This window comes from Hemicordylus capensis, chromosome 1 (genome assembly GCF_027244095.1).
Source record: "Hemicordylus capensis ecotype Gifberg chromosome 1, rHemCap1.1.pri, whole genome shotgun sequence".
Lineage (NCBI taxonomy): Eukaryota > Metazoa > Chordata > Lepidosauria > Squamata > Cordylidae > Hemicordylus > Hemicordylus capensis.
In genome coordinates this window covers 230,602,061-230,628,345 of record NC_069657.1, presented here as the reverse complement: position 1 = coordinate 230,628,345, position 26,285 = coordinate 230,602,061, and the positions used below count along the sequence as shown (strand labels likewise).

General features: G+C 42.9%; 1 protein-coding gene across 15 annotated transcripts in view; it reads right to left on the bottom strand.

The window, feature by feature from the left end:
- The window catches only part of LOC128340317 (transient receptor potential cation channel subfamily M member 8-like), a 151,867-nt gene that overhangs the window by 83,272 nt on the left and 42,310 nt on the right, over nt 1-26,285 (bottom strand). For 11 of the 15 annotated variants that reach the window (XR_008313590.1, XM_053285293.1, XM_053285296.1 and 8 more), the window contains 3 exons: nt 24,712-24,779; nt 13,714-13,911; nt 5,535-5,637 (listed from right to left, as the gene is read on the bottom strand). Coding sequence is in view for 10 of the 15 variants with exons in the window: in XM_053285293.1 (XP_053141268.1) it covers nt 5,535-5,637; nt 13,714-13,911; nt 24,712-24,779 (369 nt within the window). In the remaining 5 variants the exon portion in view is untranslated. Of the gene's footprint in view, nt 1-5,534; nt 5,638-12,836; nt 13,000-13,713; nt 13,912-23,657; nt 23,765-24,711; nt 24,780-26,285 lie in introns of those variants that run through there. The other 4 variants (XR_008313592.1, XR_008313591.1, XR_008313593.1 and 1 more) reach the window with 3 other exon arrangements.

Here is a 26,285-nt window from a genome sequence, read left to right as displayed (position 1 = left end):
GAAATAGTGAGTGGCCAAGATCACCCAGTGACCTGACTGAATGATGAATCCAACCTGGGTCTCTCAGTCCTCATCTAAGCAGGATTAACAGATACATCCTGTAGTGTTTTGATTTTTTATCAACATACTTTGTGCATATTCCCCCCACCCCAACTGCCAAAGCCTGCAGACATCCATGGAGGGTGGTGAGAACAGAGAAACATGGCAACAAGGTATTACGTTGTTTTGGAATTATTGATCTGAGTGTTTAACAAGTTCTAGTAAGAACTAATCTGCCTCCTTTCCTTTCACTACCCCTACAACTAGACTAAATTTTGTCCAAATTGGTTAGGCAGTTCACAAGTTAGTCCACTTGTGCCTCAAACATCCATGCACCCACCATCTTGAATTGGGGTGGATGACAAACCATGTAGTGTCCCTACAACTATACCAAATTTGGTCCACTTGCACCTCAAACGTTCACATGTCTGCCATCTTGAATCAGGGTGGATGACAGCATTACAAATGATGATCCTGGTTTAGCAAGATGGCGTCAGGAACGAAAATTACTGACTAAACCACCTGTCAGGATTTTCACCAATCATTTGGTCTTATCACCTTTCCATCGGTCAGATGGAGGTCAGTATGTGTGCGGAGCTCTGTCCTCCTCCTCGAGGTGTTAGTCTAGGGGGTCTTCAGACCCTGAAAAGTCTGGAAAACCGTGGATGAACATCTGGAGAGACCTTCCTGCAATCATCGGACTGAATGAAGAGAGGCTTCCACCGCCTAATTACCGACAACCTGTTCTTTTCTTCTTATCTTTACTAATAAATCTCTGAGATGTCCACGGCCGTGAGTTTGGCGGATTTATGATGTTGCTGCTTTTTAAAAAAATCTCTCTTTACTGAAAGCTTTTGCTTACTTTTTGCTATTTTTACTTTGCTGGAGATCTCAGTATTCCAATGTTAACAGCTTTCAGTTTTTGTCTTGAAGAATTTTTTGAAATGTCTGATATTCCAGCAATTACTTATTTCTTATTTTATTCTTGGACTTTAAATTACTCACAGCATTTGTTGGAGTCTATTAAGGGGTTTTTCTTCTCCTCATCTCTTCGTGAACCTCCCCCTCCCCCACTTCGAACTTTCCGGCAGATAAGTATTTGCAATGAAGAGGAATGGAGAAGACGACAGGCTTGGATAGAATGGCTTTTTTTTTCTCTTTTGATTTGTTTTTTTTCATCTTACAATTTTTGCAGAGCCACATATCTAACCAGTTCATGTCTGTCTTACAAAGCCCTACTTGGACAAACTCTGTTTACCTGCTTTCTGGGAGGATTCATCTTTGACTGCTCTGAAAAGTTCCATTTACAGTTCCTTCTGTTTGCACGGCTGACAAAGTGTTTTATGGCTGAATAATCACCCTTTCGTCATTAACTATCTACCCAAGCTTTGACTGGAGAAACGAAAGTGTTGGGATGGAATTGCTGAGACTGTGACTTTACTTTGAAGAATTCCATACCTCCTACTTGGCTGAGCTGGAGTGATGAAGATTTATAACAGAAAAAACCTGAAAGTTGTAATTTTATTTGAAAGTTTACTTGCTTCAGCTGTTTACTTAGTGTGTGTGTATTAACAGTACTATTTGGCTTTTAGCTGCGGTGAGGTTTATGCGGAAGGATTTCAATTGGAGAGATTTCTTTGCGCAGAAGCTCTTTCTTAGGTATTTCAAGGTTACAGTCCTGGCACTGTTTGGTCTCTCCTGTATGAGAAAATATCTCTGGATACAGTTTCCAAGATTTCATGTTAACCCTTTGTTGGGTGAGCGGGTAGATTCTCAAAGCCTCAAAGATTTTAAATGTTGACTCCCACTTTTTTCTTTGATGCATTTCTCTTTGACTTTTCAAGATATGTGATTAATTCAAGGTTTATTTTATCTAAAGGATTTAACTTTGAGTATTATTTGAGCATATATTGTACCTCATTAATTGGCTTGCCAATGTATTCCCTGTGTTCAATGCACTTTCTTCAATGTATTTCTGTATTGGTTTTCCTCTTCCCCCCACTTTCCTTTTCCTACCAAACAATATTTAGGGCTTTAATATTGAAATAACCTCAGCACTTAAAGTCTTAACCTAAGGAGTTAACATGTATCAGCATGATTGAAACTGAATTATATGTGATTATTTTGGGTTACATTTGTAGCTGTAACCTGGAAAATACCAAGCCCCTCAAAGCATTCCCTTTGTTAACTGTCCTTTATATTTTAAACAATAATTTAGGGAGTTCTAAATTAGGTCCAATATGGGTAACAAGCTAATCAGGATTTCAGTTGCATTGTGGGAACCCGATTGTCTAATAGACCTAAGGAATTGTCACATATATCTTCCTGTTTTTTCTTTTTCAGGGACATAATGTATTAAGAAAGGGGGATTTATGGATGAATTGAGCATATCCTTGCAAACTTAATTTTTAGAAACCAAGTGTCGCAACAATGCAAAAATATCCAAATATATGGAACAGGATTATTGGTTTTTCCTTACCACAGGACATTTCCTTACCACAGGACATCCTTACCACAGGGTAGTTTTAAAGGGATAAGAATGACAAGCAGCTGAAGGGTACTCTGTTTCTTCTATTAGTTTCAGTTTATTATTCCTTCCTCTCTTCCCATGGGTTTTTATTGCTTGTTATGAATATCTGAATTATTATTATTATACTTAATAATAACACTTTGAGAAGTTTAGCTGAAAGCAAACAATTGGAAGCAAATTGTGACGGATCAGATACATGTATACAGGGGATAATGTATTGCCATTTTTTTGCTCCCAGTTGTAGGTTACAAAGATCAGTCAAGGCTGAATTTTGTCCCCTCCATTTATCTCTCTGGTATGTTTATTTGGTTTTCATTACAGAGGAGTGGGACTACTAAAGGTTTAGCTGATCTTTGTTCATTATTTTATTATGGTTTTTGTATTCCAGTTTGTGATTGAATTTCATGGGCTGGTGGATTTGTGGCTTTGTATTTATAACACACATATTACTCCTGGTATGCCAGAATTAGCGTTTTTTAACTCCTATTTTCCTCTCCATTGGATAATCTGGGTTGAAACCATTTTGCATATATAGTTGCCCAATAATTAACTGAATTTAGGGGGAATGTTCTGTGAGAGTTCTAAACTCTACTCCCTCTGATGATTAGGTTTTTAGTCGAGCCTACAGACATTAACAAGCCTTCTCTGTGTAGCTGTTTGAATCTCCCATGGATTTTTTAGGAGGTAGCCAAATGATTTTTGGAGGAGAGCGCTAGTATGAAGGGATTGAAGCAACCTAGGGTGTGATTTGAACACAGTGACATATAGAACTAACATATGTCTTGCCTGAGAGATCTTTCCTTTATTGTATGGATTATTACAATATTATAAATGGTACTGAAGTGAACTTAATAATGTATATTAGGATATATTTGAGACATATTTGAAGTACACCTAAAATTACACACTTGTTTTTGAGCTCTTACGTAGGATTTATCTTTATTTAGATTCCTGTATTTGTTATCCATAACATTGAAATTCATTTGGAAGAGAACTGTTTAGCACCTTGCTGGTGAAGTCTGCTGCTGTGTAAACTGGTTATTAGGTTAGATATAACAAGGCATTTAAAATTCTTTGAATTCATTTTCAGTTTGGCCAGACTCTTGGATGACCTGTGATCATTCTAGATTGTCTCAGCCCACCAGCTTAACATATAAGTTAATATATATATCATTTAATGCTGATGGGATGGAAAAGGCTAGAAGATCCATGATTTGCCCTTGTTGAGTATTGGAGAATAACATACTACAAAACATACTTTATTAAATATATACGTTACAAGACATAGTTATCCTACTTACTGAAAGTTTTAATAAATTTGTTTCTTATGATTACTTATAAAGGTCTTAATTCAGAAGTAGGACAAAATTAGAGCAAGGGGACTTATATTCCCCTCCCTATAGAATACAGAATCTTATCTATAATACCCAATATCATTTTTTGCATCTGTGATGTTCAAACCACAGAGTACTGGAAATGCTTTGCCCTGAGTTCGAAATAATTGTATCATATCTACTTTATATATCATAGTTGGGTTGGCTCTCTCCTTCTCAAACCGTTTGTTAGTGGGATGATCAATCACGTTGGGACAGACTTTTTCTTTTCTAATTTCCCGTAGTGGAGTTCAAGATTCTTTACTGATTGCTGTTGATGTCTGATGCCTAGTTTAGGACCCTTTAGATTCAACTAACACTACTGTATTTTTTCTTCGTTTTGGTTTTGAAGGATAGACTTTGTATGCAAACTTGTTTGGTCTTGTTGGAGTCTCAGAGATGTAACGTATCTGTTTCTACTTGTAATACTAATAAAAGCAATTTTAAAAAAAATGATGATCCCCTGAGCCATCCCTATGTGTCCCTACACCTGTAGCAAATTTGGTTCAAATTGGTTAGGCAGTTCACAAGTTAACACAATTATGTCTCAAATGTTCATGTGTCTGCTATCTTGAATCAGGGTGGATGACATCATCGCAAACTACACCATTGAGGTGACTGGATCACGGAGAGGCCAATTGTGCAGGCGCAACAGCCTCCAAAATGGCCACTGAGTTGGAGGGGGAAGGCCTGAATAGGCCGAAGAGCTGGCTGGACGGCCAGTATGGGCATCAAGGGAGGCCAGTTTGTGGAGGGGGAACCTCCATGGACCCACCACCACCTCCAACAAGTCCCCTGGAGGGGGTAAGTAAAAAATATTTTTTTTAATTTAAAAAAATGTTTGTGAACCCCCCCGGACCGAACCGAAGCAGGGGAGGTTCAAGGGAGTGCCAGACTGAACTGGCCCAGTCTGGTTTGGGTCCGGTCCAGACTCGAACCGAACCAGAGCAGCCGGTTCCATACACACCCCTAATTCATACAAAACTACCACATTTATTTTTGCACAATTCTGTCCTATGGAAGAATGGCAATATTTGCAATCCACCTACCTCCTTTGATCCACTAGGGATCCATTACCTATGATTTGATCCATTACTTAAGATTTATGTGGTTGATTCAGTTCAGGGAAATGGTATGCTCCTGCTGAACCCCAACAACAAAGACTCAATGCATGGACAGATCTACCAAATTTAAAAATGGATCTTCAAATCCTGTGGAAAATCTATTCCATGGTTCCATAATAGTAGGAGTCAGACAATATTTGCCCAAGATACATTACTAAGCTCTTTTCAAGCTTGTCTGCTAACTGGAAATAATTTCAGTTCCAAGTTGGAATAATTTTATTCGCTGGCCTTTACAAAAACAGTCTATTCTTTTTGAAGAAATGAGACTGTAGAAACTATATCTTGATCTTAGCCCTACTAATTTGATAATACTCCCAGAGTGCTCTTTCATACCCCACTTTAACAAAGTGAGTTTAATTAATTAATTAATTAATATTAACATCTGCCCCCCTGCAAATGCTCAAGGCGGCTTATAAAATTCATTTAAAATGCAACAAACAATGCAATAATGACCAAAATAATTCACACCTTTATACAGGGCAAATGAAATGGCATTGCTCACAATTTCATCTCCAGCTTCTTCTATTTTGATCACAGTTAACAGATGAGGACTTTCAAGTACTTCTTTGATCTGCACAAGGAAATTCAAAGTTTAATCTATCTGAGGGTGGTTTATAATCTGACAACTTTTTTCTTCTTTTTTCTTTTCTTGATTAATTTAATTTTATTACTTTTATTGTAACTTGTGTCTATCTCACTGTTGTGAGCCACCCCAAACAGTAGTGCACTGGAGGGGCAGAGTATAAATAATGATGATGAAGATGATATAAACAAGGCATCACATAAAGTGGAGAAATTTGACCTGGGGATATCTTACCTTGCATTTCAGTCTCTTAGCTCTACTTTTCTTGAAGATTGTTAGAATTAAGGTACATAAGTCTCAATAAGAAAGTAACAGCTAAGATAATTAACAGTACCTTAAATATATCAGCCTTTCAGACAACTTAACCAGGTAGTAAGCTAAGCACACCATGATGAAAACCTAGCTATGAACAAATATAAGTAGTTGTCATCAGTTTCCAATAAGCTACTAAAAAATTCCAAATAATTTTTCCACTTCTATCTAATTAGAGATTATGCTAGGACTTGTACTGGATAAAGTTTCACTCTATTAGCCTTTGCTTATGCACAAAAATTATGCTTCTGCAGAAAAAGATGCAAACTATTCAAATAAATTTGGGAGAAACGTTATATACTAAGTTATATAAACATGAAAAAGTAACCTTTCCCAGTCCAATATCCATGTGGTTTAAATAATGTCAAAAGGAGTGTGGTGGTGATAGTGCAAAATGACAGTGGCTTCTCTTTTCTCTAGGCACCCCCAGGCTCTGTGTCCCATGGTCTGTCACTCACCAGACTGACTACGCACACAGAGAGCACGATGGCAGAGAACCTGGGGGGAGTCAGGTGAGAAGAGAAGCCACTGTCACTTTGCGCTACCACCAGCTGCTGCACTACTTTTGACATTATTTAAACCACATGGATATTTGGCTGGAAAAGGGTACTTTTTAATGTGTATATTACATAGTACACTCTGGGTATGATTTCAAGATCTCATACAAAGACCAGAATGATTGCTTCATTTTTTCCAAAGCCCAGTAAAATAATCAACACAGAGCTAGCAATGATTGCATCAAAACTGCAATATTTGTTGAAGTCTGTTATTCAAAGTCAATTTGTCTAATAATAATGTTTCCAGCCACTTCCTCCTAGATCTTAATTTCCATTAGTCCATGAGCCAGACCTACACATTTTGGCTATCAGTACTGATGGAGAAATTCTGGGAATTCTGGGTTCATTTAATGAACAGAGGCCATCACCATCCATCAGGTTCAAGCTTTTATTGATCACAATATGCCAGGTGTCTCTCTTCCAAGAGCAAACACTCAGGCTTTTGGCACTAGTCTTTTATACTATTTACAGACTATAAGATGAGAACAGGGCCTATCAGAGGCCAAAGTTTCATGGTATACACCAATCATACTTGTACAAGCAGAATAAAGCTTAGCCATTTTTAGACAAGGTGAACCAATTACAAGGCAGAAAACAGCAATAATACACCAATCAGCTTTAGCTGTGCTTATCCCTAGTCAGGCAGGGCAAGGTATGGTCAACAGGTGCTTATCTCTAGTCAGGTGGGGCAGAGTATTGTTTCTAGGAAAAGGGGCCCTATAACAGCAGAGTGAAGAAACTTGTGACCTTTAGGACTTAAGTAGGTGACACAACAAGGTGAAAGGGGATAGTGGAATTTCCCTTCATCAATACCATCTCCCACCTGTGCCAAAATGCGGTATGAGATGCGCTGGAGCCAGAAGCAGCACCGGAGGTCCCCTCTCTCCGGACCCCACCAGTGGGCAGTCAGGGCCATGAAAGCACCGTGCATCCCACTCACACTGTTCCACAGATCAGTGGTGAAATGCACACTGGAGCCAGCTGTTACTGCATGCAGCATGGCTGACACGAGCTCCCTGCACTGCCTGTACAGAGAGGGGACCATGTTCTGGCTGAACATGGTCTTTAAGGGGATGGTGTAGTCGGGAGCTAGCAGCTGGAGTATCCAGTGGAAGCCAGAGTTCTCAACCACCTGAAAAGGCTGGTCATCAGTGGCCATCATCTCTCCTATGATGCAGGTGAAGAGACATGAGTCCACTTGACCAGGTCGCTTCTTGACTGGCAGCATGCCCTGCTTAACGGAAGCTCTCGCAATGCCCTTGTCAGTGCTAGTCACAGACACACAAGGCACATTAGTGCTGCCAATTAAAATAAACATTGATTAAATAAATAAAAAGGCTGATGTGGAAAAAATAGTTGTGGGGATGTGGAAGGGGTTGAGGGGGAAGGGAATGGAAGGGGAGAGAGGTGCTGCTGGACTCTGGAGCAGGTGGTGTGCTAAGCACAGCAAGAAAAGGGTTAACAAAGAAAAGATTCTGCTCCAGAAAACAAGGAACACCCCCCCCCCCCACCAAATGATAACAATTGGCAGTGGCTGCTGAACTGATTATAAACTCAGCCAACAGGTTTAAAAGCAGAAGCCAGCCACAGAAGCCAAAACAGTGTGGGGTGGGTCGTGCCTGTGAGGTTACTGAAATGGTTCAAAGAGAGGCCTCTGGCCAAAGGGCCTAGACCCCTGGCCCAGGGGGGAGAGAGAGACACTCACTCACACACTCGGTTGGGGGGAACCAGCAGCAGAGAACAAACACACACAGAGCCAATCAGGTTTAAAGCGGGGGGGGGGATGGGGAAAACAGGCAGAAGGGAATAGGAGATTGGAATAGGAGATTGAGAGCCCACACCTCCCCCCCACCAGCCAATAGGGTGCCAGTTCTCAAGGATTGGCACAGTGCAGAGCCTACCAGAGAGGCCAATCAGGGAAGCTAGAGCTCCGCCAATGAAATCAAGCAACACAAGTCACACAAAATGGAAGACAACATTTAAAATGGCCTCTAGAACCTTCAAACCACCTTGAACCAAACCTGGCTCAATCAGTTCGAACTCGGACTGGCATTGCCAATGCAATGCTCTGTTTGGTCTGAATTAAAACCTGTTTGCACATCCCTAGCTGGGGGAGGGGAGGAATGTTTTAGAGTGACAGATCAAGCTGGCAGTTTGCAATGCGTCAGATGGTCTGAGTCTTGTCTTCCAATTACAGTGCTTCTGAGGCGGGACAAAGATAGTTTATCAGATTACTCAGATTACCAGTTTTACTTATCCACACTATATGAAAAATTCATTTAAAATCTATTGGTGGACCAGTACCCTTAAAACCACACGTACTGAATAATATGGCCATGTATTACCACCATGCGAAATTTCACATCTTAATCCTAGTATTTCAATGCAATTTTTTTACTAGATTAGGACAGGATCAAGGGCAGTCTAGCTATATGAAACTTGACAGTGTCCTTTTGAAGATGTGAATGTGAATTTCACTCTGGAATTATAACATATGCCAAAAGTGGGATACCACTCCTTTCATATGAAGGCAAGAAGCAATTTCCTCCAAATAAGGCATGCTTGATGTTCAGGGTGGGGGGCTTCAATTTCTGAACTTCTTGTAACTTTTTGCCATGAAACAAAGCAGTTATGCAGTTAGCAGTTATGGCACTTTTAAAACATTTTAAACCCTTAAAATATTCTTTAAAAATCAATGGGTGGACCATTTTCCTTAAAAATTCAAATACTTTGTGCTATAATTTTGTAGTAATGCCATGAGCCTGAGTAGGACAACCTGTGGTTGTCTGGGGCAGTGGTTGACCTGTGGTTGTCTGGGGCAGTCCTCCCAACCCAGCAATTCCAAACCTGGATAGACCAGACTCACTATAGAAGTTAAAAGTGAGGTAGGATGAAAATGGAGGCTGTTATAGCTTTTGCTTGGGTTGTCCACCAGTACTTTTTAATCTGTTCCCAGGAAGCCATGTTAACCATAGAGTAAGTGGGGCCAGGCAGAGGAGAGCTGTTGCTGTACTGCCTCTCCACAGTGTATTGTGGAATAGCTGGAGGCCCCAGCTCCTGATTTTAGCTCTGGTTGGACTACCTGTGTGGCGTTAGTGTGGGTGCACCTGCAGAGCCAAAAGGAGGCTCTACTTGTCTAGGAGCAGGAAGGTAAGATCTTGTCTTCCCTCCAGCCCACTAGGGGTGTGTGCAAACCAAAAATTGTGGTTCGGCTTGAATTAAAATAGAATTCGAGCTGAACCACATGCTGCCAAACCAGTTCAATCTAACCAACTGGCCAGTCAATTTCACCAAACTGGTTCGGCAGTTCAGGTGGCTAATACTTGTAAAGGGGAATCTGGTAGCAATTCTCCTTTACAAGTAAAAGAGTATGCATCCTGCTGAAAATGCTAAGGGGCAGTTGGACGGGGGTGGCAAGAGAGGTAGTAAGGTTCTTACCTGGCCAGCACAGCTGCTGCGCCCCCCCGAACACAGTAGGGGTGTGCAAACAGGTTCGAATCTGAACCGGTTAGATATAGAACACTTCAGTTTGAAGGTTTGGGGTTGAACCAAACCACCCCCAGTTCAGCTCAACCCCGGACTGAAACACGCACCCCCAGTTCGGGGGTTCGTCAATCCTTTTCATAATCCCCCCCTTTTTATATTACCCTCTCCAGAGGGAGCTTCTCTGAAGTGGTGGTGGGTCTGTAGCGGTTTCCTCTCCCCTTGCAGACCTTCCTTTTTGTAAAAATTGCCTGGTTTGGGCATCTTTGGCCCTTTCTGGGCCTATTCCCTGGCGTGGTTGCCATTTTGGAGGCTGATGCACCTGCGCAGTGGGATTCTGCATGGCCAGGTCCCAGGCCATGTGGGGTCCCACTGCGCAGGAGCAGTAACCTCCAAAATCGCCATCACATCAGGAAATTGGCCTGGAAAGGGCCGAAGACATGATTTTTACAAAAAAGATGTCTGGCAGGGGGAGGAGGGACCTCTGCAGACCCCCCACCACCTGGGAGGGCAGCAAACTGGGAGGGCAGTTCGATGGGCAGCAAAACCAAACTGGCCCAGTCCAGTTTGGGTCCAGTTCAAATTTGAACCAAACCGGTCCAGGTGTTTTTGTGCACACCCCTATGGCACAGCCCCATGTATGAGTGATGCCTTGTTTACAAAGTCGCCCTAACGGCAGTGGCATGGTTCTGGTCTCTGTGCATTCACACTAGTGGGGAGAGCAACAGTGCCAGCAGCCTCACTGGCCAGGTAAGAACGTTTCTACTTCTCTCACCCCCCGCACCCAACCATCCGTTCACTGCTGAACTAGTTCACCTGAACAAGGCTTGGTTTGGTTCGATTGTGGACTGAAGTATGGCTCACGATTGAGCCACTGAACTGACCCGGTTCGAGGTGAACAGTGAACAATTTTTGCACACCCCTACAGCCCACCAGCCCACCCCCATCTGGTCATGAGAACAACCTCATGAGAAATTTGAGAACTTTCTGCCCAGTAATTTGAGAGGTGTTTTTTTAAAAAAACACACAATTGTTTTAATAAAAGGTAAGAGATAAAGGTTTAACATTGATCCCTTATCTGTCCTAAATTGGAGATTCCAACTGAAAATCTGATGTGATCTGACTATCAGAGAACTTTAAAGGGCCCTAATTCCAATTCTGACAATTTTCATGTCGGATTGGATCATGTTGGATTGGATCTGACATTTTTTCTGGTGCAGAAAAAGCATTAGGATGGAAAGTTGATTCAGTTGCCAAACCTTCAGAGGCACCAAGCCATTCACAAGGAGAAAGACAGACAACTCCAACCCTTGTCCCATACTCTCAGATTTCTCCCACCAGCTGCTCCATTCAGAAGTCTACACAGTTCCCATATTAGAACCATCAGGCAAGCTAGGAGAAGGCAATGGCTTATAGCATAGGGTCATACTGTATGTTGATTACATTTTCAGGTCAAACATCCAGACTACCATTGTTCACTGAAGTTAATGGCCCAGTAAATGGAGTAGCTGTAGGGGTGTGCAAAATCACACAGCAAGCTGTGCACCCAAGAGAGATGTGGGCTTGCTGGCTCTGTGGGACTCACCATCACATGGACACTCCTGCAGATGACAAGGGAAACTCTGTGCATCCTAAACACTGTATAGGAGCAACTGTGACCCACCTCCCATTGGGAATGATGGGAGTTCATCACAGCAGCGATGATATTTAAGATGCACTGAGTTTTCCCCACCATCAATAGGAGTGTCCACATGATGGTGAGTGCTGTGGGGTCAGCAAGCCCATCTCCCTCTTGAGTGCATGGCTGGCTATAGCCAGTGTTTGTGGGGGCTATTAGCCAGTGTGTGGGGAATACCCCCAAACACTGAAATAATTCTTAATCCTGGGATTATATTTTAACAAATCAGTTTTACTGCCCTGGGACCCTCCATCTATGAGGTCCAGGGCAATTGCCTTCCCCCCCGACCCATTAAAAAAGGACCTGGGTGTAGCTCCTACTCCTATATAGTGTAGCATCACTTTGTTCCTTTTTCTGCTAAGACCGATAATGCTATAGATCAACACAGAACTGCCTAAAAGTGAGCATGTATTCCAACTTCCTAAAACATATTTACTGCAAATGCATTTAAAATGCAAAATGCAGGGCATAGCCTCTATGGATAACACACTGATGGATCCATAGCCTCTGTGGATGACACACCTTCCTGCCTTTCCCCACAATGTTACCAATGCCAGGAATACAACAAAATTGGAAATGGGAACCAATGAGGTTAAAGTAAATATTTTTGATGGGTATGTATTGAATGCCTAGAAAATAATCATGAAGGAACAAAATGTAACAGGGCTTTTAAAAATCCATAGTAACAAAACATGGTAAGTACAAAATGTAAGAGCATCATTAGCAGCACTGAGAAACATTTCTGACAAACTATTGCTGCCCTCTAGATGATTACACTGATCAGGTAATGGACCAAAAGAGAGACATCCTGATGAAGCACTGGGTCATTAAGTGAGAAAGCCATTTCCCCCACACTAAATGATAACTTAATTGGGAGTTCATGCCATTCTAAAAACAGAATATTGAAATGTTCCATGCCCTCAGTTTTTCCTACCACTTTCAAGAGAACAAACATCTTGAGATGAAACAAATGCAGGCACCCACGAATCCTTTGGGCAGCTTGCCAATGGAGATGCCTCTCCTGAGAGTTAGGGAACCATCCAGAAGGGGGTGGGATGGGATGTGGGGGGCTGCAAGTATAATTGCTGGATATAGGCGGGAGGCACCTTCCATGAGTTCTGCCCAATTTTCAGTGACACCCCCCCCCACACACACACCTCATCTCACTTTCTGGAGAGATCTTGGACTCTCTGAAGAGGCTCTTTGGGGCACAGGAGACTGCTGCAGAAGGAAAGATCAGGAAAGCCTCCATGTGCTAGCTTCCTTCCCTCTGCGAGTGGAATAAAGCTCGAATATGTGAACAAGCTTCACGTGCTTTACCTACATGTCAAGGTAAGGGACACTTTAGTGTATGTGGTGAAAGCTATAAACATATAAATTATATCAGTTCTAGAGTATAATTATTCTAGAATTTGTTCCATGGCAGTTTATATCTACAGTGATGTTCTAAACAGGAAACATGAATCTTCCAGAAACAAAGGGAATAACCAAACCACAACAGTCCAAAGTGACCAGTAAACTGCCATATTGACTCCTTGCCTCCATGTCCATATAAGAAACACTACCCTTGATGACTTGAATTTCCTTTGCAGACCAGCACTTTTGCTTTAACAGAGCATACAAGCAATCCATCCATGAGCAGTTTCAGGCAAGGATCTATTTCCCAGAAGTATCAGGTTTGAAAGTTCTGCCCAGTATAGTTTAATACAATCAATCCTTTGGGGAAATGCATATTTTTCAAAATGCTAACTGTTCAAGTTTAATAACGATGAAGTGTTGAGTGCTAAAATGTGAGTGTTCTGAAACAACCACATAGAGAGGTCTCTCCCCAAACCCATTTTCATTTGCTTGAGGCATGGTTCTGACAAAAGCCTTTCTAGTTGTACACCTAAACCCCTAATAAACTCTCCCTAGCAGAAACTCTAGCAATCATCACATTGCAGCAAGGGTGATACAAGGCACAAACAATAAAAGCTTATTTGCCCTCTAAGACTTATGTGCAGGGCTTATGTGGGCTTAAAGTAACACACTCACCCATCTGATCCAACTCTCAGTCTCTTCTTCTGTGAGTCTAGAAAGAGTGCGAGGCAAGTATCGGAGCAGTCTCTCTTTGACAGATGAAGAAGTAACTGTACCTTCCGCCTCCACTAAGCTTGCAACCACATCTGCAATCTGACCAGAACCTTCCACCACCACACAGGGAATTTTACTCTTAACGGCAGTGTTAATAGCCTAGGAATTAGGAGAGAAACAATTGGAATGGAAGGAAAGTTCATAAAAGGAAACCATCATTTCAATCTAAAGAATCCTTCTTTTTGGAGTGGTTTGAATGTTGGACTAGGACTGGGAAGATCCAGGTTTGAATTACCACTCAGCTACAAAGTTAACTGGCTGACCTACTCCCACCCAGCCTACCTCAAAGGGATAAAATGGGAAGAGAACCATGTATGCCACTCTGAGCTACTTGGATAAAGGGAGTGAAAATGTAACATGGGACTTCTATAAGTCCAATTATGTTACCAGAAAGCTGCTTCTTCCAGCAACCATGATACTTTTGAAAGAGATATAATTCCTGATAACTGGAGTGATACACAGTAACTTATCACTCCTGACATCTAAATGACTCTGGGTCAATCCCCATGTTGATTGATTCTAGCATGGGCAGCACATACTAGCATGGGCAGCACAGCAACAGCAGCTTCAAACCCGCTTACTGCTCTAGGAAATATCTCTTCATTGAGGCATTTCTCTATTCAACTTTTTGTATTACAACTATAGTCACTGGACAAATATCTACCTGTAAACACATTATAGGTCACAGACAAGGAGTATTTTAGTGAAGGGTAACGTCAGTGCTAAATGTCTGTTAAACTGTGCACAGTAAAAGATAAGTGGCTGGGACTGGGATTGGGAGAGAGAGGAAGGCAGGCTGCACTGCAGTGTGCCCAGAGCAGGGCCTGTGCCAGTGTGGGGCTTGGAACAATTGCCCTGGCCCTGGCGATCAGTTTTCCCACTATGTGTAGGTTTGCTCTTGGAAGGTTTTTGTATACTTTTCCAATAGCAGAAGAAAGAGAGTTTTCCCCGGGATCTCCACCCAAGCCCAGGGGATGGGGGGTCAAGCAATGTTGATAAGCTGGTGGTAGGGGCAGCCTTTAGGACCTACAAAAAAAAATTACAGGAAAGTTTAAGGAGAAGCCTTGTTTGGAAAGTTCAGAGGGGGAGATGATTCAGCATTTTTTCTTTCACTTGTGTGGGCTTGCTCTGCAAAAAGGGCTTTAATGCTAACTGGGCCCAGAGGTACCTTTTTAACGTGGTGATTCTCTTTATTTAGCAGGGGAAGAGTAACTGGCCCTATTTACCCCCAGCACAGTACCTCCCCTAACTGTTGCTGATGTCTATCTTATGTTTCTTTTTAGACTGTGAGCCCTTTGGGGACAGGGATCCATCTTATTTATATATTATTTCTCTATGTAAACTGCTTTGGAAACATTTGTTGAAAAACAGTATATAAATATTTGTTGTTGTTGTTGTTTATCCGCTGATGTGAGAGAAAACAGCAGCATGATAGCTAGATGAACAGAAGTTGCCTGCACACCATAGGACTGTAGAGGTGCACCCAGGTATTGCATTGAGGGGCATGCCAGCCATTTCTGATGCCCACAGGCAGGTAGCAGCTCATTCCAGCTCATGCTTAATTCCACACTGCTGCTCCTAACTCTCACTTTTTTTCCCACTCTGCCATTTTCAGGAATGTTTAGAATGTACAACTTTTAAATTATTTCTTGGATTGAAGGGCCAATTGTCGGGGGGGGGGAGTCAGAAAGAGATGTTCACCATCTGAATACCCCTAACTGTAACCATAATTAAGCAGCTATAAATTGCCATCTTGAAAATTTCCTAGTCACAGAAAGTTCACAATCAATTGGTCATGGACATACTGGGGTCAGTAGTAGAGTGAATAAAAAACTGTAGCTGAATCCAAATAAGGCAGAGATACTGTTAATTGGTATTTCAGTTGATGGGAGAGGGTTTCAGTCTTTTCTATATGGTATCACACTCCTCTTAAAGGACCAGGTTTATCAATGGAAGCCCAAATGATTTCTGTGACTACCATAGACCATACCATCTGTATGAGTTTATTTTACCTGACAATATATGTTATTTTTGGTGCACTAATACAACAGTGAGGACATGAACAGAAGCAGTCCTACCTGGGCTTGCACAGCCCTGGGTACGGCTGCTCATATCGAGTGCCAGGATCAGTCCCAATCCTGGTGCTGCCCTGCCAGGTAGCCCAAGTTTTCTACCTGGGTTTTTACTGATGTGTTCCCTTGTACCTCAGTCCCTAGTTGTGTGGCTGGGCAGCTAGAGTGCCCAGTGGCAGGGAAATCCCCCAGTGCGTGCACTCCTCACACAGTGTGTTGTGGAATTTGGGAGGCTGCAGCTTGCCTTCTTCTGCTCCCTCGCTACTTGGTGATTGCTCATGCCCTGGCCATGTGGCATGAGAACAACAGAGATCATATGTTTTGCCCTGCCTTCCCCTCCTCCTCCCCAGCCCTGCCCAAAACAGTCATGGGGATGACTGTAGTGTGTTTAATAATAGTGTCCTAAGAACTGGAAATCCCAAAACTGTACAGTTAAGCATATATTAGTACTGAGATAGCTGGCGCTAAATAAATGGGGTGAACAATGACTTATGGATGATGCTCCCCAAAGCATAATACAGATGCAGCAAATCTGTAAAGAAGTGCAGTGCAATTTCTATTTTGAGAACAATACATCTGAATGGAAATAAGTCATCAACACCAACATTTAACTACTTTAGAGACAGAATGCCATTACAGAATCCATTACATTTTAGATGACTGCCTTCTTGGTTCTTTTGCCTCCGTCCCCCTGCAAGAAGCACAAGGTGCAGGTGAAGCCTATTGGCTGGCCTGCTTGTGTGGGGCCAGAGCCCAACAGCTGGCAACATCTTTGGCTTCAGTCTGCTCATCGGAAGCAAAGAGAGCAGACGTGGAGGCCAGAGCTCAACTGGCTGAGTGGGCAGGCTGTGCGAACTTGCGGCCTTGTCTTCGTAGGCGCATGGCGGTGAGGACGTGTTCCCACCCTGCGGGGTGGTGGCGGCAACTGCAGTGCGGTGGGGATGGAGAAAATGGGGGGGTTGCCATGACGCCTCCCATGGTTTGGCAAAGGGCTTGCAGCCCAGGGGAGGGCTGGGCTCAATGGGCAGCCTCCTCGGGGAGCACGGATGGCATAGCGGGCCTCTTCATGCGGCAGTTTGCTTCCCAGCCACGGTTCCCCATGGGTGGGGCTGAGGGGGAGAGTGGGCATGGGGTGTGTGCTCAGTCAATGGTAACAAAAGCTTCCCACATGATTCTCCTATACAAAAGTTACCATAGTTCAGCTCATTAATTCCGTTTTCTTGAACTTTCACTACTGACCCAATTCTTGCCTTTTAGGCCAAAATGTGTTTACATAAAAAGGTATTAGCGGGGAATTTCTGAATAATTTTGAACTTAATTGGGGAAAACTCTTTATAATCGTTGCAACATGATAAAATAGCCTAATAACATCAACCTCCATCCAGCTAAGTTTAGTTGTGACTCATACTGCAATTCTATGCACACTTTAAGAGGAAGCCCCATTTAACTTGGTGAGCTTATTCTCACTGTCAGTCTCCCACCCACCCCTGAAAACAGTGGGAACCAAATCAATTGTAACTAACAACCCATTCTTACATATTCACTGTATTCTACATATTCACTCTAGTCCGTGTGTGTTTCTAATAGTCTTAGTCATACTGACATTAGAAGGATGGGAGCCAGCCTCATTTGGGATTGTCTGTCTCTGGCCAAAACATTAGGATCACTAACCTCCCATTAAAAATCAGTACGAATTACTTATACGGGACTTAGGTGTGCCTGTCACTCGGTTGCACCCATTATCTGATGCACAGGTAGACACAGAATGCAAAGGGAAAGCAGGCCAAACCTTATAAGGACTGTGATCTATATTTATTTTATTGTAATTTTTATTTATTTGTTTGTTTCATTTTTATACTGCCTTATCCAAAGGCTCTGGGTGGTGTAAAACAACAAAAGAACAAGAAACTAACAAACAATCATTTGAAGCATTGGCTTAGGACAATATAAACACACTGTTAAATCATTTTAAAACAGATGGAAATGTTGGGGAGCAGTTTGGGAGCCTTGGAGGGCCAGACCAAACAAATAAGTTTTTAGCTGGCCCTGAAGTAGCTGGCATGCATTGCCACCTTGCCTAAGCAGGGTATCCCCTGGTTTGCATTTACACATGAGGCTGCAGGTCAGGCAGTTATGGAAAAGATTTTACAATCCTTGCCTCAAAGTTTTGTGCCTCTGGATTACAGGCCTTGCAGCATTGGGGCACACTTGGGGTAGCAAGCATGATTGGTCCCCTTAGCTGAGCAGGGTCTGCCCTGGTTGCATATGGGTGAGAGACTACATGATGTTCCCCTTCGGGGATGGAGCTGCTCTGGAAGGAACATACCGGTTCCAAGTTCCCTCCCAGGCATCCCCAAGATAGGAGAAAGAAAGACTCCCACTGCAACTGTGGGGAAGCTGCTGCCAGTCTGTGTGGGCAATACTGAACTTGATAGTCCAATACTGAACTTGATAGTCCAATACTCAGTAAATGGCAGCTTCCTATGTTCCTATAAGGAATTCAGCTTATTGAGAGGACAAAAATCTGCGAGCTGGGGACCAAAGTGCAATGGTTTTTCAGCAAACAAAAGGTATTCTTTGGCCTGTGAAGGAGGGGCAAGTTCTACAGAGCCTGGCTGTCATGTCTGCAGAGATAACTCGGAGTCTTCAGAATGCAAGGCGAAGGATAATGTGTAATAGAATGCAAGGGGAAGGTTAATGAGTGATAGGGACAAGTCGCTTGGCCACTCTAAGGCAAAGCACAGCCAGTCTGCACAGCCAGTCTGTAGTGGGCTGGATGGCCTGTCTCCACAGGAGACAGTGTTCATGCTCAATACTACAACTGGGGTTAGTGTCATCAGAAAGAGGGCAGGATCTTGGTCTGCATCTAGCTGACTGGGGGTTGTATATTACCCCAGTAGTATCCAGCAGAGCTCTAAGGCAGAGCACACATTCCAATTACAGAGCAGTTGGCAGAGTTCAGTTGTTGCAGCGATTTAAATAAAACACATGGGGATCGTTATAGAATGAAATCCTAAGCATTTAGCGGTAGAGTACACTTGAGATGGGAAAGGTCTAATCTTAATCTAATGAACTACATAAGGAACAGGTAAGGAGACAGAGAGTGATATATGTTTCCATCGGCTCTCTAGGAGGAAAGGAGGGGGTGTGACACACCAGGAAATACCTGAAGAAATATCAGAGGTCATAGAGTAGAGTCAGATAGAATGGTAGGGAGCCCCTCACTCACTATCTCTGCTCTCAATGTCCCTGCAGTATGCTCTGAATTTATGTAGCAGAAACCTGGACCAGGACACTGGATCGGAGGTGGGGGTGGCCTTTTGAGACAGATGAGCCTGGACCCACAACAGCGACGGTGGACTACTTGTGGTGCAGAGGGCCGACGCTTAAACCTAGGCAACTGAAGGGGATGGCCTCATCTCTGGTGCATCCAGCTGGGCAAGGATCCCCTGGGTTTCTGATGCCAGGGGCCCACACCAGGGTCCCTGAGTTTTGGGGAGCTGGGTGCACTGGGGCAGCTTACACCATACAGCTCAGGTGACCTAGTATATGAATGCTATTTTCCACCCGGTGTGGGGACTCCCTAGGCAGTTCGCATAGAACTTGGGATGGTCATAGAGGGTTGCCTTACACCCAGGTTTGACCCGGTTGATATTGCATTCTTTCTTCAAACTGCATCTCACATAGCATGTGGGGAGGCTCACATCCACACAGTGCAGTTCTGTGAATCACGGCTTAGTTTGGTATTAGCCCAGCAATTAATTGGGGGATATATTTAGTATAAGGATCCGAAAAGGGTCCTTCTAATATAGTGGAATAGGGTCTTTCCAATATATTGGAAGCATACAGCCCTGGCTTGGTGTCTTATGAAGGGATGAGAAATAAAAGGCCGGCTTTTTCAAGCTGGCATTGGCCAGCCTTTGATGCATATCAGCTATGGCGGCATTGCACAAGGGGCTTATTAACAGGTTGAACCTGCTCCCTGCATTAGCTTGACCTCGCCCCTTCAAGGGGCTCTGATGCGGCTGCAATTTAAAGCATATGGGGCAGCTGAGTCCAGGCACTTCTGCAATATGCATGTCAAGCTGGGATGTGCACTCCCTGGCTTGGTGCTGGGCATTAAAATCCTTCTGTTCCTTTGGCAGGTGCTGGCAGAGCAGCGGCTCCTGTGCATGCTCTGATCCGTGGCCATGCTGTGGTCTTTGGGGCCTGCAGTCTGGCCAGCTCCTTGCAGATGTGCACCCAACTCAGTTTGGGGAAGCATGCCAGCATGTGCTGGGCAATCGCAGGATGTGCAATCCTTCTGTTCCTTTTGCAGGTGCTGGCAGAGTGGCAGCTCCTGCATGTATTTTGTTATGCTGCTATTCCATGGTCCTCTGGGCTTAAGCTAGCACCTCACTGTTTGGTACCCAACTACCCAGTTTTTGGCCCATGCTTCAGGACTTCCTGTCAGCTAACCCTCCATCAGATATCCTGGTGGTGCACGGGGGAGAATGACTTTTTTACACAGTCAGGGCTGGCCATTACCCATAGGACTCCTTCTGGTCCTGGAATGCCTCCCCAAGCTTTTATTTTATTTATTTATTTATTTATTACATTTATATTCTACTCTTCCTCCAAGGAGCCCAGAGTGGTGTACTACATACTTAGGTTTCTCCTCACAACAACCCTGTGAAGTAGCTTAGGCTGAGAGAGAGAAGTGACTGGCCCAGAGTCACCCAGCAAGTATCATGGCTGCATGGGGATTTGGACTTGGGTCTCCCTGGTCCCAGTCCAGCACTCTAACCACTACACTATGCTGGCTCTTTGATTTGATCCAATATGATCCAACGTAGAGTCTGGTGGGGTGCCAGGAACCCAGGTAAAATTGAGCAGTCTCAACAAAATGTTAATGCCCATTTGACACGTTTTACTTTGGCCCTGGGGAGTGGGTATTTAGTTCATTCTGTCATAGTTTTCTCAGATCCCAAACTGTTTAGCAGGGATGGGGTTCACCTGTTGCCCAAGGGGATGAGTTTATTTTTGAGGGATTTAAAGCAGGGATTGGCGGCAGTGCTGCATGGTTGGTGGGCGGTGCAGGGTGTTAAGCGTGGCTAACCCCCGCTGCGGCAGGTACAGTGTGGTTTGAAATAACATCTGAGGTCGGTGAGCACCTGTAGGTAAACATTTGGCTATAGCTCGGACAGGTCAACTCCCTAGAGGTTGGACGGCTCAGGGAGGCCTGGCCTGGACCGATCTACTCTGTCAGGCTAAGCTGCTATGGCTGCTATGGCAGAGGCCTGGCATTAGGCTGGCTAAGATGGGCAGCTCCTGCTCTAGAGCATTGGGGCTGCCTGGAGCCCTAGTGCATCACCCTAGGCTGTAGGGGAGACATGCCCTGGTGGGGCATGCCTCTAGATACTGCACTGTAGGGGTGGAGAGCCAATCCCTGCTTGTTAATAAGTTCCTTCGAAGTTTAAAATAAAAAATTGTGGCCCTTGTTTACACCAAAACCTTTGTGTCTCGTGTCTTCTTGGGGTATGGGGCAATAATATTAGCAACAGAACTTAGCTGAATAAAAGAAAAATCATTACTTCAACTGCTTTACTTCCACAGTTGCTAACAAACTACAGATGTCCATATCAGAGGTAAGTGGTTGTATTGAAGTATTTTGCTTCGTATACATTCTTTGATATCAAGCTCAGGGATCACACTGAGTGTTTTCTATCAAAGTGTAGTTCTACAAGTTAATTTAAGAAGTAATCCATCCAAAGAATAGTAATTCTTATTGTAATGCAGAACCAGACTTTTGTAATAATAATAAAAGAGCCAGGCTATAAGAAAAAGGCCACTGAGAACAACTGTGGTAGTAAGAGGTAAGGATAACTTTTAAAATGTTGATACATTTGAGAGGGCAATTGCTAAAGAATCATTAGATAAAAAACAATTCAGAAGACACAATTAAAATATTAAGCTAAAAATATAAAACAAATCTGATTAAAAATTTAAAACACAAGCATAAAAGCAATACAAAGTACAAAGAGCAGTAGCAGAGACAGTCATATAAAAGCCTGGGTAAAAAGCCACGATTTTAACATGCTTTCTAAAAGCTGTGATGGAGACTGAGGAGCGAATAGCCACTGGGAGAGCATTCCAGAGTCTGGGGGGAGCAACAGAGAAGGCCCTGTCGCATGTGCATGACAACCAAGCCTCCCTCATTGTCGGCACCTGGAGCAGAGCCCCCTCAGATGACCTCGTCAAGCGGGCAGAAACCCTTGGGAGCAGGCGGTCCTTCAGGTATCTCGGGCCCAAACCTTTAAGGGCATTAAAGGTCAAAACTGTTGGGAATTCTCTCTGGTAAGAGATACCCTTCTAATATTGCAGAGTGCACAGAGGCACAACACAGTGGAGTCTGCCCAGGCATGCTGAGAGCAAAATAACTTGGAGCAAGTTCATAGTTTCAAATCAATATAAGGAGTATTTATTAGTGAACTCCGTTCTAGGTAGTAGAACGGTGGAGAGATAGGATCTCTAATCTAGCTAGGTAGCTGGATGCACATGGATGCATCTCTGCACACATGGTGCAGGGAGAGAGGAACTTGCATGTTGCAAGGGAGAAGAAAGGAAAGAGAGGAAGAAGGAAGTGGCAGGCAGGCAGGAAGTTAGTCCCTAAGAGTAGCAATCTACATACCAAAGGGATAGTGTCAGAGCAGTAGAGAAGGGATGACCAATGTCTTGACCTCTCTAGCCCTCTGACTCACTAGTCTGTCCCCCTCTGTCACTGAGACATGACACAGTGCAGAGTCCTTCACTTCCAACAAAAATCTGCACCTTGAATTGGACCCAGAAACAAACTGGTAGCCACTGCAGCTCTTTAAAAATGGGTGTGGTGTGCTCCCACTGGGCAGCTCCAGATAAAACCCTAGCTGCCGCATTTTACACTAGCTGCAGTTTCTGGATATTCTTCAAGGGCAGCCCCACGTAGAGCACATTACAGTAATGCAGCCATGACATGACTAAGGCGTGGGTAACTGTGGCCAGATCTGCCTTCTTGAGAAAGGGATGCAGCTGGCACACTAGCCGAAGCCGTGCAAAGGCACCCCTGGCCATTGCCTCCACCTGAGCTTCCAAAAGCAGAGCTGGGTCCACCCTAACCCTAACCCTAACCCTAATACCCCCAAGCTGAGTACTTGCTCCTTCTAGGGGGGTGCAACCCCATCCAGAACTGGTAAAATCTCCTCATCCAGATTGGCTCTCCTACTGACCAACATCACCTCCGTCTTGTTCGGATTCAATGTCATTTTATTAGCCCACATCCAACCCATCATGGCCTCCAGCCCCTGATTCAGGACATCCACCGCCTCCCTAGGATCGGGTGACAAGGAGAGATAGGGCTGAGTGTCATGTGCATATTGCTGACAACTCAGTCCAAGTCCTCATTTTAATCCCACATGCCAGGTTTCTGACTTAAAACAGAAACTTATTTCCAGGAACATTCAGATTTTATAGAATCCCAACAGCACAGCCCTTCTTTTGGCAAGAATGAAACAGCAAGAGGTTAAATTGCATCTATCTCTAAAGCTATGAAGTGTGGAGAGAACTCTGGGAGAAAAGAAGGCTTAGGGTCAAACTATATAAAACCAAGTCAATGGAACACAGGATCATAGGAAGCTGCCATATACTGAATCAGAAAGAAAAATGAGGCGGACACACAGATGATGAAGAAGGAAAGAAACCATATACATAGAGACATGTATATAAACTGTGTATATAATCTATAGAAAAGTTACACACCTTAGATGTATAATGGAATTAGTCTTGCTACCGCTCCAAAAGATCCATTCTTGCTGTTATTCGTTGTGAACCCTCTACTCTTCAAGTTCTCTCAGCCTTACACATTTCTATTAATTAACAATTAAGTATTCATTATCCAATCAGATATATAAATACAACGAATTTATAGAATAGTTCTTTTGGAGCAGTAGCAAGAGTGAGTAAATAGAAGAACTGATCCTGTGATACACTACAGGAAACATTTGATTCATTATACATCTAATGGAACTTTTGATCACCTTCTGACTCTTCAGCTACACTCTTGGGACTCTTTCTTTGCCATTGTGTGCTTTTTCATTGTCAGTATGTCCATAAAATTGTCCATTGTGAAAATTATCACAGATGTGTAAGAAATTTGTTTGTATGGCAATTTTTTAGATACTATGGTTTTTTGGCAATATGATAATCTATGGTGTGTAACTTTTCTATATATTATATACACAGTTTATATACATATACTGAGTCAGACCGTCTAGCTCAGTATTGTCTTCACAGACTGGAAGTGGCCTCTCCAAGGCTGCAGGCAGGAATCTCTCTCAGCCCTATCTTGGAGATGCCAAGGAGGGAGTCAATTTGTTCAGAGTAATGGTTAGGGAAGGGGATATTTAACCATTCCCCGCTTGCCACTTTCCAAAACATATCCTCACAATCTGCTGTTTGCCCTGTGTGTGGTGGGGGAGGTGAGGTAATATAGGTACCAGAATGTCAGGTTTTTCGTAAGTGTCAGGAGAAGTAGAGCATAATGTGTATTTCTATAGCATTTGAGCACAAAAGATAGTTAGAAGAACAAGGCCATGAAATGTACTTCTGATAAAATCTTTCTTGTCTGCTAAGCCAGATCTACTTAGCATACAATTTGGGTGTGTGATCTAAAATAGAAAACATTCAGGATTTCAGGAGACTTACATGCACTGACTTTCTTTCTACAATAATTAAATGGCAACCAGTTAGCATTGCTTCCCCCACTAGGGCTTGGGGTAGAGGGAAAACTTAGGGAGAGAAAAAAGAGATTTACTTTCAGAGTTTCTTTTCCTCCCCCTTGGGCGAAACACACAATTGGAATCTTCCCACCATAATTGGAATCTGAAACACAAAGGTCATAATAAGCAAATGTATAAATTGCAGTACTACTACATATTTCAAAATCCTTCTTCCATTTTACCTTGCAGAGTTTATAAAATTCTCAGTCTTGTCCTTAATTAGACTTTCTTTACTCTATTGTGAAAGCAAACATGAATAAAAATGCTTCTAACTCTTCCATAATATAAGGTATCTACCTGAAAATAGTATGATGACATTGTACCTCATCTGATTTGAACTATGGTCTTTGTTTTCTCAGAGTATGACTAAGCTGAAGTATGACTAGAGCACCCTTTATTAACCAATAGCTAAATTAGTAGAAGTAGTGAGGGAACATATACAATGATTTGGAAACCTGTGGGATTTTTGTGATGAACGCAAACCACTTATGTAATTATCTTCAGAATACCTCTAAAAGCAAGAAAAAACATGTTGGCAGTCTGAGAATCTGCTCTGTTTTTTATAATCCCTCATTAAAATAGAAAGTTATTTTTAAGGTATTTTATACTGTAAATGCAATATTCATGTCTGTTAAACCAACAGACAAGGTAATTAACCACAGTTAGGCTGTGATTTTTGAGTGTGTGTTCCAGATCCTCAGAGCCACTTAAATATTGTTGAGACTGTTGTTCATTGATTAACAATAGAAGGTGTTTCCCACCCTGAAGTTTGTGGAGGTAAAGTAGCAAGATAGGACAATAACTACTCGCTTTGTATCATCTGTCAGAGAGAGAGACAAATGAGGCACTGGTGGAGAAGCCTGTTGCTATATCCTATGAAAACTTACTGAGCTTTATCAGGGAGTGTGCTCACTATGGAGACAAAAGTTTCCCTGAGATTCGATCTTCAAGCAAAAGGATGTTCATGGCATAGAAAATGTTATCAAGAGACTGTTCATACCAAAAGACTCAAATGTGCCAAAGAACGATATGAAAGCAAGATAAAATTGAATACTGAGGAAGACCCAATACCATCAAGAGTATCTTCACTTGATCTCGATCATCACCTTACAAAAGGGAATTAAGTTTCTTTTGTGAGAATGGACCAGGTTATAAGAACCTTTTGCATTTAGTTGCTACAGAAAATGCTGGTCAGTCACTTAAAGATGCAGTTGAAAGAAGTGGGAATGAGAAACTGCTTGTCAAGTTTTGTACAACCAATGATCCTCAATATGCACATGCTATTGACATTAAATACCACAACAGTGCTAGGCAACACATGTAACAAATGTGAATCGCTCCACCCACAAAAACCAAGCAAGGTGAATGAGGTGGCAGCCAAGATTGAATTCCTTAGTCTGCTTGAGAATACATTGTTGGATGGAAATATAATCACCATGGCTCATCTTCAAGAGGCATACATAGGAGTCCTTATGGCAAATAATGTGGACAGCCATGCCAGCCACAAAAAATTAAGCAAATAATACAGCGTGATATACCAAGTGTAGAATTCCAAAAACCCAAATGAGTGAATGAATCAGAACGTGTTTCTATCAAAATTTAAAGAGAT